General features: G+C 48.4%; 1 protein-coding gene across 1 annotated transcript; it reads left to right on the forward strand.

Annotated features, from left to right (window-relative positions):
• The first annotated feature begins 2,628 nt into the window (after positions 1 to 2,628).
• Positions 2,629 to 14,035, forward strand: Klhl38 (kelch like family member 38). The gene is made up of 4 exons (XM_050145147.1): positions 2,629 to 2,822; positions 3,394 to 4,744; positions 10,096 to 10,201; positions 11,214 to 14,035. The coding sequence occupies exons 2-4, from the start codon at positions 3,395 to 3,397 to the stop codon at positions 11,501 to 11,503; spliced, it is 1,746 nt and encodes a 581-aa protein (XP_050001104.1). The 5' UTR covers positions 2,629 to 2,822; position 3,394; the 3' UTR covers positions 11,504 to 14,035.
• Positions 14,036 to 18,159: the final 4,124 nt, after the last annotated feature.

Genomic DNA, 18,159 nt, shown 5'->3' on the forward strand with positions numbered 1-18,159 from the left:
CTCAGAACATCCTCAGCTTGTTTAGCAGCCAGAGGAAGAATGGTGATATAGGCGTTCAAAGCCCTGAGGAAGCTGTGTTTCCATTGTTCCAGCTCCCAAAGGCCAAAGCTCGGTCCTTAGCCCACACTCTGCTTTCACTCTGATATACAAAGCAATTATTTGCCTCCAGCTTATCACATTAGTGACATTGTTGGATTTTATTAAAGTAAGGTACATTGGGGGTCACACTGCTCTCTGCACACAAAGCATAAGTGATAACCCTCATACTCTTACAAAGCAGGTGGCCCCCCCATGAAGCTCCCCCTTTCCCCAATACCCATTCCGATTCTGTTCAATTCTGCTCAGTTTAGGAATTGAACAGAACCCACCCACTAGATGCCACATCCTGCACTGGACTCTGGGGAGGGGAGGAGGAGGGGAGAGAGCGAGCACACAAGCCATCCACATTCAGAGGCTCCACACTGATGGGATAGACGCAGCAGGCCAGCAGACTGCTGTGAAGTCTGGGGCACATCCTGCTCCAAGATGCAGAGGGCGTGAGGACAGCGCAGACCGGCGAGGAGGAGCAGGGCAGACTTTCAGAAAAGCTGGCACAGGCTACATTTCGAAGGACGAATGGGGGCAGTGAAAACAGAAGAGGGGATCAAGAGAAGAAGGCACATAAAAGTCCCAAGTACAGGACAGAGGGTCACCAGGCCTCTTTTAGAGAGGCAGTTGCTCACCTGCATCAGCACGGCTCCTCAGGAGCCGGGGAGTAGCCAGCATCCCCAAGCCTTGCCCACGGCTCTGATCTCCACTCCATCTCCTGGGTCCCTGACCCCTTTGACACAGGCTCTCTGCTACTGATACTTCTGCCCCTAGACCCCTGGACCCTATGTCATGCATTGGATGTACATTGTGACCTTGACACCTGAATTCTTTGAGGGTATGACCTATAACTGAGTGTGACTGCTTTTTCTACACTGCCCTGAGTGCCCTAAAAGCCAGGCACCAAACAGAAACGCTGTCAGATACGTGCATGGATCCATAAGTTGTTTATGGGAGCAAATATAAAAATACGTAAGTGGAAGACACTGCTCTGGGAAGAGCCGGAGACCAGCCTGACCCTGCTAAGAAGTACTGCTGACAGGGAGAGCCAGCAGAGGTGTGGTTCGGAGCCTGGCAGGCTCTGACTTGTCTGCACAGGAATTACTCTGTGGCAACATGGTAGAGGTAGTGGCAATGGGAGAACCACAAATCAGGGCTAAAATCAGCAGGAGAGGCTGCTGTGAAAGTCCGAGCAGTGTGGGGAAAGGGCTTAGACCTCGCTGCCGATTGTGGCTAGAGCAATAGTGGACAGCAGTGAAGGGAGGGGACACACCTCCCCCTCCAAGTCTTCCAGGCTTCTGCTGCTCATCACTGGGGGCCTGGCTGCCTCCTGCCCTGTTACCTCCACCACACCCCCAATACTTCTCTTTGTTCTTGTCCTCCTCTTCCTTCTCCTCTTCTTCCCTCCACATTGCCTCTTCTTCCTCCTACTCTGCTCATTCTTTCTCCCCCTCCTCCTCTTCTTCCTGCCATCTCTGTCTCCCTCCAACTTGTCTTCTCTTCCTCCTTCTCCCTCTCTCCCTTCCTCCATATCTCTTCCCCCTCTTCCTCCTCTCTGTCTTCTTTCTCATCCTCTCTCCCTCCTTCTTGTTTTCTCTTTCCCCCCTTCTTTCTCCATCCCTCCCTTCTCTCCTCTTCACTCCCTTCTCTTCTTTCTCCTCATCCTATTCTTCACTGTGCTCTTTCTCCCTGGACCAAAGTGCCTTGCCTCCTGTTCCTAACTCACTTCTCTCTGGTGAGAGGAGACAGAACAGGAAGCCTGAGGTCTAAGGGAGCCCAGCTGAAGAGCAGCTAGGAGGTGTCCAGAAGGGGCAGGTGACAGGAACAAACACAGTTAGTACAAGTCAGAGTACACATCCACACAGGGAGACAGACGGGGGGGGGGGGGGGGGGGGGGGGGGGGGAGAGAGGGGGAGAGAGAGGGGGGGAGGGGGAGAGGGGGAGAGAGAGAGAGAGAGAGAGAGAGCGAGCGAGCCATGGGGACAGGAGGCCTAATTAGGGTCAGAATTTTCACAAGTCTAGAAACCCCAGAATGATTGACAAATAAAAAAAAAAAAAGGACCACAGCATTTGCTATGGATTCCTTTGTCTTGAGGCCTGGAAGAGAAACCACAGCTCTCACAACAGTCCCGCCAGGCAGGAGGTGGTAGATGGACATCTCCTGAATAGCACCCAAGGTTCTGTCCTTTCTCTGCCTCTCCTATGACTATCTGCCACCTCTACTGTGGCCGAGAGCTGGCTATCGTCAATGATTCTGCAGCCTGTTTACAGGCATCTAGAGTTCCAAGGCACTCTTAGGACAAGGGACTCGGGATGCGTCCAAATGGACAGCAAAGCCTCGGTCAGGGAATTCGTTCCTCCCTTTCTATTTATGCCGATGTAAACACTCGCCAGGGAAACAAGGCGTGTGGGCATGCGCGGCCCTGCAGGCCCTCGGGTGGCTGCAAAAGGCAACTGGAAAGTCACATGTCATAACATTGGAAAGTACATATGCAGCTATTCTTAGGCTTGGAATGTATACACTGTCTGCCTGCCCGGCAGCCCTTGCACTGAGCCCCAGAAGCTGTGAAAGTGCCTGCAGCATAAACAAACCAGGAACTCTCCTAGGACGGAGAGTTTGCCAACAGAAGGCAAGGCCTGGGGTTTATGGCTTTACTCTGAGCCTAAGGTAGAAATAATCTTCTGAGGGGAAGAGACAGACCCAGCACCTGTGGATGTCACTGCAGTGAAGCAAGGTAAGCGTCCCTAGCACTTCACCAGTGAAGCCACAGAAGTGTTTGGTCTTTGTTCTGTCAGTGCCATCTTTAAAAACCCAAAGCCCATGCAGTTTTCTCCCTAGATTTTGCAACGGCCCCGTGTGACCCCTTCCTTTTGGTGACCAGAAGACCACACCCCCAGAATGTCAGCCTTGGGGGAATAACTAACCCCCAGAAAGAAATTCATAGCTGTGTTTACTGACAAGCCTGCTGAGGGTCTGGACAAAAGCATACATTTCTTGTCAAATGCACGCACTGTTCTCTCGTGTCGGGCTCATATGTGAGTCCCTGACCATCAGCTTGGGTTGGGAGATGCCTAAGATTAGCCAGAGATGCTATGTGTCTTTTATCTCTGACGATAAGCACAGCCTGAAGGAGATCACTTTGTGGTCTGCGGGGAGCGTGGTTTCCTCTTTCATCTTCAGTGTGTTCTGTTTGTGGTCCCGCTTGGTAAACGGATAGCGGTGAATGAGGCTTGGAGCCCCCACAGTATGCGCTGCCAGAAAGCCTTGCCCTTGCTTCCACTTAGGACTTCCCTCCTTCTTTGTAGGATGGATGAGGAGTTGCCAGATGGGGTTGTCTTCAAAGACCACAACTTCTCCTCTGACTTGCTGAGACAGCTCAACAGCTTAAGGCAAAGCAAGATCCTGACAGATGTGAGCATCTGCTCGGGAGCCTGGGAGGTCCCTTGCCACCGCAACGTGCTGGCCTCCAGCAGCCCCTACTTCAAGGCCATGTTCTGTAGTCACTTCCGGGAGAGCAGGGAGGCCAAAGTGCAGCTGCAAGGCCTCGACTCCACCACTCTGGAGCAGGTCGTCACGTATGCGTACACGGGAGAGGTGCATATCTCTGCTGCCAACGTCCTCCCACTGATGGAGGCAGCTGCCATGCTGCAGTACCCCCGTGTGTTCGAGGCCTGCTCATCATACCTGCAGAGCCAGCTGACCCCCGGCAACTGCCTGAGCCTGGTCAGACTCGCAGAAATCCTAAGCTGTGAGAGCCTGAAGAAGAAAGCCAGGGAGGTGGCCCTGACTTGCTTCCCGGAGGTAGCAGCATCCGCTGACCTGAAGGAGCTCTGCGCCGCGGAGTTGAGACGCTACCTAGGAGATGACGCACTCTGCGGAGAGGAGGAAGCAGTGTTTGAGGCCCTCATGGCTTGGGTCAAGCACGACCTGAAGGCCCGGTGGCAGCACATGCAGGAGCTGTTGCAGCAGGTCCGCTTGCAGTACATCCACCCAGCCTTCTTCCACCACTTCATCGCCAGCGATGCGCTTCTCCAGTCCTCGCCCGCCTGCCAGGCCATCCTGGAGACAGCCAGCAAGCAAATATTCTGTTTGTACAGCCCCAGCGCCCAGGACTGCGAACTTCTGCGGCACATCCCCCCAAGGAGCTCCTACCAAGACTTCCTCCTCCTCCTGGGAGGGCGGAAGGACAGCCAGCAGACCACCAGGGACGTCTTGCTCTACAGTGTACGGACGGGTCAGTGGCAGAGCCTGGCCAAACTCCCCGCGCGGTTGTATAAGGCCTCCGCCGTCACCTTGCACCGTAGTGTCTACGTGCTTGGGGGCATGGTTGTCAGCGAGGGGAAGAGTCTCATCAGTAGCAGTGTCTACATCTTCTCTCTGAAGCTCAACCAGTGGAGGCTGGGGCGGCCCATGCTGGCAGCCCGCTACTCTCACAGGGGCACCACCCACAAAAACTTCATCTTCTCCATTGGGGGCACCGGAGCAGGGCAGGAGCTCCTGGGCTCCATGGAGAGGTACGACAGCGTCCATGATGTCTGGGAGAGCATGGCTAACATGCCAGTGGCCGTGCTCCACCCTGCCGTGGCAGTGAAGGACCAAAGGCTCTATCTTTTCGGGGGTGAGGACGTCATGCAGAATCCTGTGCGCCTTATCCAGGTAATCGGCTGGTCCTTCTCACCATGTAAATGCCAAGTGTGTGTGCACACAGACACACACATGCACACACACACATATATATAAACATACCTAATATAATGACATATACATATACACACACATACATGAGTGTCTTCAGTTATATGAACATGCATTCACATGCACATATATAACAGCATAAGCATGCACACATAATTATATACAGATACACTGATATAGGCACGAGCACATATATAATTGGGTATACACACATGCACACATACATGTGCATGTGTTCAGTCATGTGTATATTCATTCACATGAACATGTATAGCAAACAGTATAAATACGCATACAGACATATATATGCATATATGTAATTATATGATATGCTCATGTATGCATGTGCACATATGCAGACATACATGCATATAATGACAAACATATGTGCACACATCTATACACTTGCGTGTATATGTGTGTACTCATGTGTATGTGCATTTGTGTGCACATATAATAGCACATACATATGCACAGATGTCATATATGTGCATATATGCATTCTTGTATATGCATACACATAAACATACCTGTATGTGTTTGTGTGTATATCCATATACTCTTACTTATCATGGCATGTACATATCTATGCATATATGCACCTATGTACATATGCACACGTGCAGACGTAATGGAATATACACCTGTACACATATACATGCACATATGCTGTATATAATAGTATATGTATATGATAACAAATACATGCATGCTTGTTTGTGTGTGTGTATATGTATATACACATGCCCATACAGGCACACACACATATGCGTAGGTACACCCATAGCATGCACACACACATGCACACATTTGCCTTTTACAAGGAATGAAGAGAAGGAACTTTTTAGTGCCTTTTGACTTATCAATTTTTATTGTGAGACCAATACAAAGTTATGTCAAGTACACCCCCATCCACAAAGAGTTTGTCTTCACTTGAAGGAAAAATAACCTAGAAGTTTAGGCTGAAACATGTTTAAAAAAAAATAGGACAGTGAAGTCCTAGAGGACATTAGTGGTACCATTCACCCCATTACAAGTCTTCTGCACACCGACAAATCCCCTAGAACCTGACCTCGGATCTGCTGAATCAAAATCTCTTTGCATGGGACCATGGCATCTGTGCTTCATGAAAGTCTCTAGGAGGCTGTAAAATGCGGCTATGCCTGGGAACCTGGGCCTTAAATGACAGGAGAAATTCATTTCACTAATACAGTCTCTGAGAAGTGTGTTTGATAAAGGCCAACCAGAACAGCAAGTGCTGCCCAGCCTCCTGCAGGCTTCTAACAACTGCTCCACAAATGGTAAGCTTCTCTTTACTATAGAAGACCCCCCAGGAGTGGACTCTGCTCGTCCATATGCTCTATACTGAGCACTGGCCACTGTAAAGGCTCTGGAGACCTGGGAGGAAACAGAAAATTATATTTAACCCTCAAGGAGTCGATAAGACAGTTGCAATTTGGATCCTGAAGACACAGGCACTGAAAACTTAGGAGGCGTCTTAAATGGGACCAAAGAATCGCAAAGAACATGAGGGTCCAGAGACTTTGAAGAAAACTCTGTGTTTGGCTTAAGCTGGGTTGAGCACAGAGAAGGAGAGCTGACAGATAAGAAAGAAGGGTGAGAGGGGAGGGAGAAGGCAGAGCGGATGCTAGATGCTAAAATAAGCAAGCAGCAGAGGGACTGAGTGGGAGCGACGAGCTGACAGCTGAAGAAATCAGAGTTATCTGCAGAGGGAGAGACGGATCCCTGGTAAGGGTCCTTTGTAAAAGGGCTCAGAAGAAAAGAGGAGGCACAGCTCGCCACCTGAGGGACTGAGCACAGCATACAGTGGCCAGGCAGAGCAAGGAGGAGGAAGGCCGCATGCCAGACGGTAGCTGGGGAGGGACCAGGTGTTAGCCCCCATGTAATTTTCACCATGCCCTTCCCACACTACCCCAGCAACCTCCTCCACCCAGATGCTGCCTCCAAGCCCCTCCTATCAAAAGTCCAGAACGTTCCACAATGGCTTGTGGAGATGAAGCTGCTACAGCTGGACTTTGTAAATCTTGCCGATTTACAAACTGGGATAGTAACCTGTGAGGGTAGGGGGCAGAGAGAGCATCCAAGGGTTCATGGATGATGGAGCAGCAATCAGTTTTGTATTTTTAGCGCCCTCTAGATCTGTGGTTCTCAACCTGTGGGTCAGGATCCCTCTAGGAGTCCGAACGACCCTTCCCCAGTGGTCACATATCAGGTATCCAGAGTATCAGATATTTACACTAAGATTCCTAACAGTAGCAAAAATTACAGTTATGTAGTAGCCATGAAATAATTTTATGATCGGGGGTCACCACAACATGAGGAACTGTATTAATGGGGTGCAGCATTAGGAAGGTTGAGAGGCACTACTCTAGATGCTTGCAGAGAAGGAGCTGGAGGAGATCCAGAGAGGAGAGCTGGGAGATTCTCCCAGAAGCCCAGGCAAAGGGGCTAAACACTGAGCGGCCCTGGAAGCTACTTCCACAGCTTTCTGCAGCCCATACTCCCCGTGACCAAGCTGGGAGAAGCTCTACTCTGACCCTCAAAACAGATCCACCAGAGAACTTTTGTGGAAAGCTAGACCTCCTCCCACCTCTCTTGACTGTTTTTCCAAACAGAATCAACAAATGGGCTGGTGACTTCACGCCGCAAAACCGTCACCAGTTCCCTAAGAATAAAATGCCAAGCTCAAATAAACTTCCAGTTAACAGGTCAAGAAATACAGAGTGCAACCAAACCAAGATCCCCACAAAGCCAAACAAATACTGACTTGGGAGTGATCCTTTTGTAGTACGGCCAAGGAAAGCCAGGAGTGGGTGGAAGGAAGCGTTTGTATGCATGCTTTCCTTACCAGCCTAGCCTTAGCTTTGAAGTGGGCAGTCTACGCACTTAAATACAGTTTAAATGAATGCTGAGGGTCACTTGATAAAGCAGGTTGGGTTTTCGGGCAGAGGCGGAGCCAATGTTCTTTCCAGCGCTGTCTTTCAATGGCGTCACTGGACAAGGTGGAAGCGTCTATGGTCCCTTTCTACCTGGCTTTTTTTCCACCTCTGCTTCTGGATGACAGACAGCAAATCCCACAGCATGAGGGAGCATCGCTTCCTACCTGGGTCAAACATCCTTTGTTACCTGGCCACAGTCTCTCTGAGGCACTGTGAGGCCTGAGAGGAAATTATAAATCTGTCTCTGAGACCCGACACCAAGCTGAGAGAACAGAAGGTCAGGAGGAAACCGTCACTCGAGTAGACTGCAGCCAGCTTTTGCTTTTCTCCCCCAGGATGCCACGTCCCAAGGAGTGTGTCACCAGTGTAGTTTCAGACGAAGCAATAGGGCTTCCCAGCCATTGTGACTACTCAGCCTCCTCCGGGCTTCCACAGGAAAAAGGTCCTAGGGGGGGATCTTGGTCTCAAAAACATCCATCAAGGCACCTTAAGACATTTCAATTGATTCGGGACTTGCCATCGAAGTCTGAACTGAGTTTGATTCCCAGAACCCAGTAAAAGTAGAAGGAGAGAACAGACTTCACAAACTTGATCTCTGACCCCCACACATGCCATGGTATGAGAGTACACACATATACAGAAGCATACCCACAATAATCATCATCATCATCATCATTATCATCTAACTATCAGGAAATGCCATACTCCCTCAACAGATCCATGACCCTGGTGATCAAAAGCATGGCCTCTGGACTGAACCAGAAGCTATCACTGCCACTCAGTCTAGCTAGGCAAAGTCACTCAGTTTCTGTGAGCATCAATCGTGTAACCTGAAAAACGAGGAAGAAATAGTGGCTGCCTGAAAAGTGGTTTGTGAATGCCAACTTCTTCCTGCTACTTATTTATTTTAAAAACACATTTACTTTTATGTCTATGGATGTTCTGCCTGCATCTATGTCAGGGCATCACATGCATGCTGTGGCCCTAGAGGTCAGAAGAGGGCATGTGATTCTCTGGAGCTGGAGTTAAGGACATCTGTGAGCCACCATGTGAGCTGCTGGGAACTGAATCCAGAACCTCAGGAAGAGCAGCCAGTTCTCTTAACCACTGAGCCACCTCTCCAGCCCCTATTAAATATTTTAGAAATACAGTCTTATGTAGCCCAGGCTGATCTCCCTGTGTTGCAAAGAATGACCTTCTGATCTTCTGCCTCTACCTCTTGGTTGCTAGGATCACAGGTGGCACCAACCACACCCAGTTTATGTGCTTCTGGGGATTGACACGGGCCTTCATACATGCCAGTCATCCCCAGCCCCAAACTGTTATCAGCTAGGGTCTTTGATGAAGCTAGAAATTATATTTTATATGGAAAAGTTTCAGTGACAACTACTTCATCGTTTTCTTCTGTAAACAAATAGGTTTTCATTTTCTTTTCTTACGTGGAGTCCATCCTTTCTCTCGTGTGCTAAATCTTTCCTTTAACTAAGGAGCTTACATTTGATATTTGAATTTTAAACTGGGGAAATCAACAGAAGAAGGAGTCATGATTTGATCCACATCTCAGAGGATGGCTCACAAGTCTGCTTTCTCTTTTATTTGTCTTCTTCCCTTGCTTCTCTTCTTTCTCAAAACCCTAATTCCTCTCAGGCACAAACTGTTCCAAAGCCTTCCTTACATAGCCTCAAACTTATTCTTGGTTCTCTGACCCTCTTCACTACACAGGGACATTTAGAAATATAAACATGATCTAGAAATAAAAAATATTGGAAAAACAATTGGCTTCCTAAATATCCAAGTTGCTCCGTTTCTCAGTAAAATAATCAAATATCCCAAGAAGGTAAGTGAAATGCTTACCCCAACGCAGAACTCTTGGTCTGGTTAAGGAAAATACAGTCATTGGGCTCATGGGGGGGTCACATGACTAGCTTCCAATACATTCTTCTTTCTGCCAGCAAGAGTTCATTTACTGATAGTAACACCTGCACTTTAAAACCTGAAAAGAAATAGAAAGAAACAAATCCATTTCTGATTCACCCTGTAAATGACTACGTGGGCCACTGAGATGGCTCAGCAGTTAAAGGTGCTTGTCACCAAGGTTGTGGACCTGAGTTCAAGTCCTGGGACTCACATGGTGGAAGAAGAAAACAGAAACCCAAAAGTTGTCCTCTGACTTCCACACTTACACACACACACACACACACACACCACTACGTCAAACGCACACACACATTCTCTCTCTCTCTCTCTCTCTCTCTCTCTCTATCTTGTAAAAATGTAATAAACAATTACTTTTCTACCCTTTTAAAGACATTAGCTTTAAAATTTGACACAATGATTCTGTTTCCCCCTCAGGTTTACCACATTTCCAGAAACACATGGTTTACGATGGAGACAAGGATGATCAAGAACGTGTGTGCCCCCGCGGTGGTGCTGGGAGAGAGGATCGTCATTGTGGGAGGTGAGTGAACAGAGACTGACTGTGGGGAACAAACCCGGCAGCTCTGAGGGGGAAATGGCTGCTGACAGACAAGGCAGGTCTTCCGAAAAGCACATCCATCCTCTGAGGAGAGTGTGCAAAACTGGAAAAGCTATTCGCCTGGAAGCGCCTTCCGGTCTCGCTCTGTAAACAAGAGATGGAACTGTACCCACTCTGCAGAGCTGTTGCCGGGATAAAACTAAAGCTAGCAGGATTATTCCAGACATAGTGAAGAAGAGATGTTTCCTGGAGTTAAGACTAGCTAGGTGTAGTGGCTCACACCTATAATTTGAGCACTTGGGAGGCTGAGACTTGAGGATTGTCACTAACTAACTAACTAACTAACTAACACAGAAGTCAGTCTTTATTACAGAGTGAGTGCCAGGCCAAACTAGTGTGAGATCTTGTCTCAAAAAATGTAATACATAATAATAATAATAATACCATTAACAAAACAACAATGGCTACCAATGTATCATTTCTCTGTAAATGCAATGTATATAAAGAGGTCTGGTTTAGGGGTCAAAGAGACCTGGGTTTAAATGACTATCATTAAGAGATTATATACTTTTTGCAAGTTACTCATCTTTCTATGTCTTGGTTTGCCTGTCATAAAATAGTAACCCTTAAAATAACTGCCTGCCATGGGAATCCATTTCTGTGTTCTCAAAGAAGGTCTCCTTCCCTGAATGGCAATGTCTCTTGGGCCACGTAGGAGAGATGAAAATGCTAACCGGGCTGCAGAAGCCCCCGGAAGGCAGAATTACCCCTACTCTACAGACGACTTAGATGGCTGCCTAAATGTGGACCATAGCCAGAGAGATCCAGACGCCAGCCTCAGTTCTTCCGCATGCCAGGCTGCAGCAGGGTGCCCAAACACCCAGGCCTTGGTCCAGAATCCCACCCTTGAGTAGGCAGGGATCAGGAAGCTGCAACCGCTGGCCCATAGCCCCAGGTGAGCCACCCACCGCTGTCCGTGTTATTCCATTTTCAGGTTACACAAGGAGGATTCTTGCTTATGACCCTCGGTCCAACAAATTTGCCAAATGCGCGGACATGAAGGAGCGCAGGATGCACCATGGGGCCACAGTGATGGGGAACAAGCTGTATGTGACAGGTGGGCGGAGGCTGACCACAGACTGCAACATTGAGGACTCAGCTTCCTTCGACTGCTATGACCCCGAGACGGACACCTGGTCGTCCCAGGGACAGCTACCTCACAGACTCTTTGACCACGCCTGCCTGACTCTCCAGTGCATACCCCACACGGCCGGCCTCACATGAAGGCCCACGGGAACCTATCTCGGTTAAAATGCTGTGTGATGCAAGAAATCGCAACCCAGCTCCAAAGGCCTAGAACTGACGGAAGTCAAGACTACCACGCTCTAGAGTAGTTAAAAAAAAAAAAAAAAGCCTGTGGGTGCTTTTCTAACTCCACCCCTACCTCTTGAACCGATGCCAGAGATTGCACTATGATAACGGGGAAGGTCTGTATCACATCCCTCCAGATGGAAGTGGGCTTAACTACTTGATTGACAGCCCAAACTGCATAGGAAAGACAGAGGATGTTTCCCAGAGGAACAAAGAATTATGGACATGAAAAAAAAATTATGGACATGGATGGATGAACACACACACACACACACACATCATCATCATCATCATCATCCTTAATATCCAGAATGGGAGGGCTAGCCCAAGAGGACCCTTAGAATCACTCAGGTCATTTTTCAGCATGTAAAACTATTGTGTCTATGACTGTGTGTCCCTACATTCTGTGGATATGGTACATTGAAAGTAGGCTCAGTTCAGTAGCTACCTAGGGTCTGTAAAATCATACTGCAATGAAAAACATAAAAGCAGAAAAAAAGCTTGCTTTTGCCAGATGATCTTTTTAAAACTGCAGAATTAGTGTGGGGTTTCATTCCAGTAAGTGTTATAAGAATGACTTTTCTGGGGACAGCCAACAGATTCCTCAGCAACAGCAGCAACCATTGCCCTCTGGATATCAGGGTTGTCCCTCCCTGTGGCCCCTTTACTTCCAAGTGCCCCTCATGCTCAATGTCAGGCCCATGGAAAGCTGAAGTGCCCATAAGAGGGCATAAGAGATATAATCACAGGGAAGACATTTGGAAACATCACTGAGTCCCATTCAAGATGGATGCACAGGGGTTCTCTTCTGAAAAGCATCCTAAGGTGACCCCCTCACTCAGCCTGGAGAACGAGAGTCCTGCTCTGCTGTGTGCACGGAAGACCACCATGGCTACTCTCTTCCCCGTCCTGTCCTGGCTGATGCCAGGCAATCTCAGGGTGTAAGCAAAGTTGTTTCCCACCCACGGAAGCATCTGGAATAAATTTCGCCATTCTGCGTTGCATGCTGGAGTGTCTCTCCCTTCCCAGTGTTGCAAAAGCTTCTCCTTTCTTTGTGCTTTCACCTCAGGCTCTTCATGAGGTAATATTGTGGTCCAGAGGCACTGCTTGACCGTCGGCTCTTCCCTCGGCCTGATGCCCCTTTCTCTAACTACCTCCCCCTTTTTGAGACAGGATTTCATGTGCCCAGGTTGACCTCAAATACACTATGTAGCCTTGCACTTCTAATACTCCTGCCTCCACCTTCTGAGTTCTGAGATTACAGGTGTGTGCCACCATTTCTGGCTTATGCTTCCCTGGGGACCAAACCCATTTTACATGCTAGACAAGCATTCTACCAACGAATCCATTTTATTTGAAGATGTTTTAATCAGGCTCTTGGTCCCATCTCTTCTTGAACACGAACTTGGAAAGGTACCCAGTGATGCGAACACTGCCCAAACAGTCCATTTTCATTTCCTGACCACACAGCACATCACTGCCTGCCCTCCACCTTGAGCTGCTTTCCTCTTCCCACTTCCACAATGCCTCTTGCTCTTGCTTCTCCTCACTATGGCTCAGTTTTGTCTCTTCATTTTCATGACTGTTAAATGGGGATATGGCTGAAGTTTCAGTTCTTGTATGTCTCTCTCCTTGGATGGGTGAATCCATAAAATATATGTAATTGTATATTATCCTCTTCAGACCTCTGCAGGCACCAGACATGCACATGGTGCTCATATATGCAGATAAAATACACATACACATAAAGTGTGTGTGTGCGTGCATGTGTGTGCTAAAATAGGTCATTTCTGTTTAGAATTTTCTTAAACCCTTTCAGTTCATGCAATGTTGCAGGAGACTGCTCATTTATTCCTGGTCACTTAGACCCAAAATAATCATACAAAAACTGTATTATTTAAATCACTGCTTGGCCCATTAGCTCTAACTTCTTATTGGGTAACTCCTACATATTAATTTAACCCATTTTTATTAATCTGTGTATTGCCACATGGCTGTGGCTTACCAGGTAAAGTTCCGATGTCCATCTCTGGCTGGGTTACATGGCTTCTCTCTGACTCCGCCTCTTTTCTACCAGCATTCAGTTTAGTTTTCCCTGCCTAGCTAAGTTCTGCCCTGCTAAAGGTCCAAAGCAGTTTCTTTATTCATTAATGGTAATCACAGCATACAGGAGGCACATAAGGATAGGGTAAATCCAAATCTTAATTGTATTCTAGTCGTATTGCCTTCCAGAATTTCTCCCACAGGAATTTTAATGCAGAGGGATGATATTATCTTAGAATGGATCTTTTCACCACATAAACCAAGGGAAAAAAACTAAAAACCTATTTGGAAGAAGTCTCTGAATTAATTATATAAACGCAGCCGAGATTATAGCTCCTTTTACTACTGATGAAATAAAAAAGTTATGTTTCTGCCAGATGTATTGTCATCGAAACAAGAAAACTAATAAAGACCCTCATCTTACGTGCAATGAATTGATGAGCCTCCCCCCTCTATTATCTGTCCTGCTGTCTTCTGTCTTGCCATGGCTGTCTCAATGACTGTCAATGTAGATCCTCCATAAACATATAACAAATAAACTAAGATGTTGGTAAGTGAAGAAAGCTGTCAGATCCACAGCATCTCTGAGATCTCTGTGTGTATGTGTGTCTCTCTCTCCCTCTCTCTCTGTATCTCTCTGTGTGCATGTGTCTGTAGGTCTCTGTGTCTGTCTGTCTGTCTGTCTGTCTGTCTCTACTTCTCTCTCTCTCTCTCTCTCTCTCTCTCTCTGCCTTAGAGGGAAGTTTGTGTAGGTGCTGGATACAGGCCCAAGCTCGTCAGCTAAGCGTCATCCTGTCCTTCTCTCCGGCCCCCTTTCTCACCCTGAGCTGAATTTGGTGGGTCCTGCCATGGCCAGGAGCCTCAAGACTGAATTACTTTTATAGAAGTCTGTTTTCTGGAATGGGAAAGCCACGCTGTTTGTAATATCCTGTAGGAGACTTGACTTTCTTTCCCTCTCCTCTGTCTAATCACTAATAAGCTGCCCTGGGCTGTGGTTATTCAAAGTTCATCCAAGTCTCTCCGGGAGACAGAAGAACTATGCGAACCACTTCCTAGGGCTCCTAAAGAAAGGTGGCACTCCACAGGCCAATTCTGGGAGTCCAGGGTGCCTTGGTGGAAGGGGCATCTATGCACCTACACATTTAAACCCCTGCTGACCAAACCCCAAGTCCAAACTGCACTGCAAGGCAACCGTCAGCATGCAAACGACCCTTTCCAGTCTGCAGGGGATAATCTCTATCCAAAGCGAAAGAGAAAGATGCTTTGGGCATGAGTCTTCCTTGGTCTCACTGGCTGAGTACAGCTTGCAGGCCACTGCTGAGGTCACAGTATATTTAGTTAGCAGCAGTTAAACTAAGAGGTTTCAAGTTAAAAAAAAAAAAATGTCAAGCAGCCTGACTAATCCTCTCCACAGACAGCAAGAGAGGGGGGAGGAGATGAAACTAAGGGCCAGCAAAGACAACACCAAAGAAAATATCAACCCCCCTCCGTTTCATGATGAAAGAGTGAGCAGAGAGAATGGGGAAGGAGCTGACAGAAAAAAAGGCAGCAGCAGAGGGGGAAACTGAGTCAGGGAGTGTAGACGATGGGGGCAGGGTTGGAGGAGAGGCCAGTCCTCAGGGCTGGGCCATGCCTTTTCAGCCCAACTCACAGTAGATGTCTGGAAAGGAGGTCTGACTGCCCTGGGGTCACCATCACACACACAGACATGTCCACCCAGATACTGAGTCAAAGAGCCATCAGATGCTGTTATGGTCCATCCACACAGACCCTTCCTGATTTTCTGTCCGTAAGTACCAGGGGCTCCAGAGAAACACTCACCTCCAAGGCCTAGAGTCACCACTCACCCTCCCGAAGGCTGACTCCTCTGCAGCCACTCTCTGTGAGAAAGAATACAGTCTTGAGGGGCTGGAGAGCTGGCTCAGAGGTTGGGAGCACTGGCTGCTCTTCCAGAGGTCCTGAGTTCGGTTCCCAGCGGTCACATGGTGGCTCACTACCATCTGTACTGAGATCTGGCGCCCTCTTCTGGCGTGCGGGCATATATCGGGGCAGAATGTTGTATACATAATAAGTGGGTGAATCTTTAAAAAAAAAAAAAAAGAAGAAAGAAAGAAAGAAAAAGAAAAGAATACAGTCTTGAGTATCTATCCCTCACAACCAAACCCCCAGACAAGAGAGACTGACGTCACCATCTCTAACAAAATACGAATGTCCGGAGGACACCCTGTGACTGCATTTACCCACACACTGCACCCTTCCCAGATCTCCCTCAGCCCCATCATGTCATGCCCCCACCATGCCACACCCATCACGCTCCTGTGTCTTTGCGCCCACTGCTCCCTCCGCCATGATGACTTCCCTCGCGGTCACTTTCCCAACCTTCATCTCCTCTGTTCTGTGACGCTCTCTCCAGCTTCCTACCCTGTCTTTCCTCCTGGGATCTGGCCTTTTCCACATTGTACCATCACAGGAACTTATTTCTTTTCTATGTCTATGTGTGTACATATGCGTGCATGCAGGTATGTGGGCAAATGTACAAGTCGGAGCGTGTGTGTGGATGTGTGCGTGCAAGTCGATCGTAAGTCATTCTTCCTTGAACCTCCGAATAACCTTGTTTTCTGAGACTGACCTGCAACTTGACTATTAGACTAGACTGCTCAGCTAACAAGTTGCAGGGATCCTCCTGTCCCAGGCCCTGCCCGCATCTCATCCCCAGTGTTAGGATTACAGACATGCCACCATGCCCAGCCTTTAACATGGGCAGTAAGGATTGACTTCCAATCCCTATCCTTGCACGGCGAGCATTTTACCAACTGACCTACTTTTCCAACCCTCTAATCACAGATCTTCTTGGGCCAAGTTGGAAGAGAAGCTCTTCATGGAGGCAAAGCAGAATCTTGGTCCCTGGAGACCCCAGGGTCATGCTCACTGAGTTCTTGGCAAACAGATGATGGAACAAACGAGAAGATGAAAAAGGGCACTGGCCTCCAGAGCACTGGATGGTTCGTGCAACTCTGGAGCAGCAAGGACTTAATTACCAGACTGACTGACTTAAATGAGGGAGGAACTCGGGTGATGTCTGAGCTTTAAAGCTGATCAAAGGTGGGGCTGGAGAGAGGGTTCGTGAGTTCAGAACACTTGCTAGCGCCCCGACAGACACGCAGGCAAAAACGCCCAGACATATAAAATAAAAATAAAATCTAAGATATTGAAGATCTGAAGATAATGAACATCGTTCTGCAATGGAGTGGAATCTGATAGGGAAGACGATGACCGCTTTGCCCAGAGAATGCGTCTCGAGACCGGCTGAAGGTACACAGGGATTGGCCCTGAACCCTGGTGCTCTGCCAGCTCGCTGTCTTCTTGGATCATTTTTCCAGAGAATTCCTCCTCTGGTGATCTAGTCTTTGGAAGGCATTAAGCTCTATGTCAGCCTCGGGGGCCGTGACTACTACCCCTTCCCAAAGGCAGCTGGTGACGTGAGCGGCGCAATGCAGAGGACACAAACTTGGGAGCAGAAGACCCGGGATCAGATTCCAGTTCCGCTCCTCGCTGGCAGGACAGTGGTTTCCCAGCGGCCTTCTCTCTCTAAGCCTCACAGTCCACATCTGAAAATGGAATGTTTAACCCCCTGAGGGGTTACCACAGATAATGAGCCATCGGGTGCCTGCCGTAGAAGGACACTGGGCGCAGCTAGAACACTTTCTCCTTGTCAATGCATCTGTCCACCTGCCCTTGCTACTGGCTGGTCTATACAATCTCAGTGGGAAACCTTCCTAATTACTTTCAGCAAGGGTCAGCAATTGGCCCTGCTGATGGAAGGTTCTCCTGCCCCATTTCCGCATTACCCCTCTCTCTGCTCACGCATTCACTCAGTCATTTAGAAGCTCAGCAAATCGTGCCCTTGTGCTCAATGCATTGTGCTCAATCTGAAAACCACAGAGAGTACAAGGAAGAGTCTCCCCACCTCCAGCCGCTGGTCCACACACAGAGCAATGGAATCCACCCAGCATATTTGGTCCAGATAGAAAAGGGACAAGGGAGCAGGGACTGATGTCTGTTCGCTCTTCTTCGGGACTGTCTTGGGTCCTCAGGTATGACATTCATTGCCGAGGGCTACGTTTACAAGGTACATGAGTGGGGCATTTTAGGAGAATTGAAGGCATTCTTCGTGGTTCCGGAGGAGGAAGTACCTGGCCCCTGCACAGACTCCAGAGAAGGGCTTTCCTGCTTCTCCCTCTGTGATTCCAGGAATGCTCAGTGTTCCGGGACTGCCGTCTCGCTCACTGGCCTCTGCCCTGCCTCGTATACATGGCCTTCTCCTCTTGAGCCATCTTTACAGAGATGTTCTCATCAGGTTTCCAGGCCTAAATGCAGCCAGCCATCATCGGTTTCCTCCTTTATGCCCTCAAAGTCTCCACTTCCAAACAGGACCAGACTCTGAGCTTCTGTGTGGACACGCATTTGGGAGAAGGCACAGCTTGACCCGCTGCAGATATCCTGTGCTTCAAGAACGGTCTTCATGC

This window comes from Alexandromys fortis, unplaced genomic scaffold (genome assembly GCF_014885135.2).
Source record: "Alexandromys fortis isolate MF-2015 unplaced genomic scaffold, M_Fortis_MF-2015_v1.1 scaffold_2_1_26212458, whole genome shotgun sequence".
In the NCBI taxonomy this organism is placed as follows: domain Eukaryota; kingdom Metazoa; phylum Chordata; class Mammalia; order Rodentia; family Cricetidae; genus Alexandromys; species Alexandromys fortis.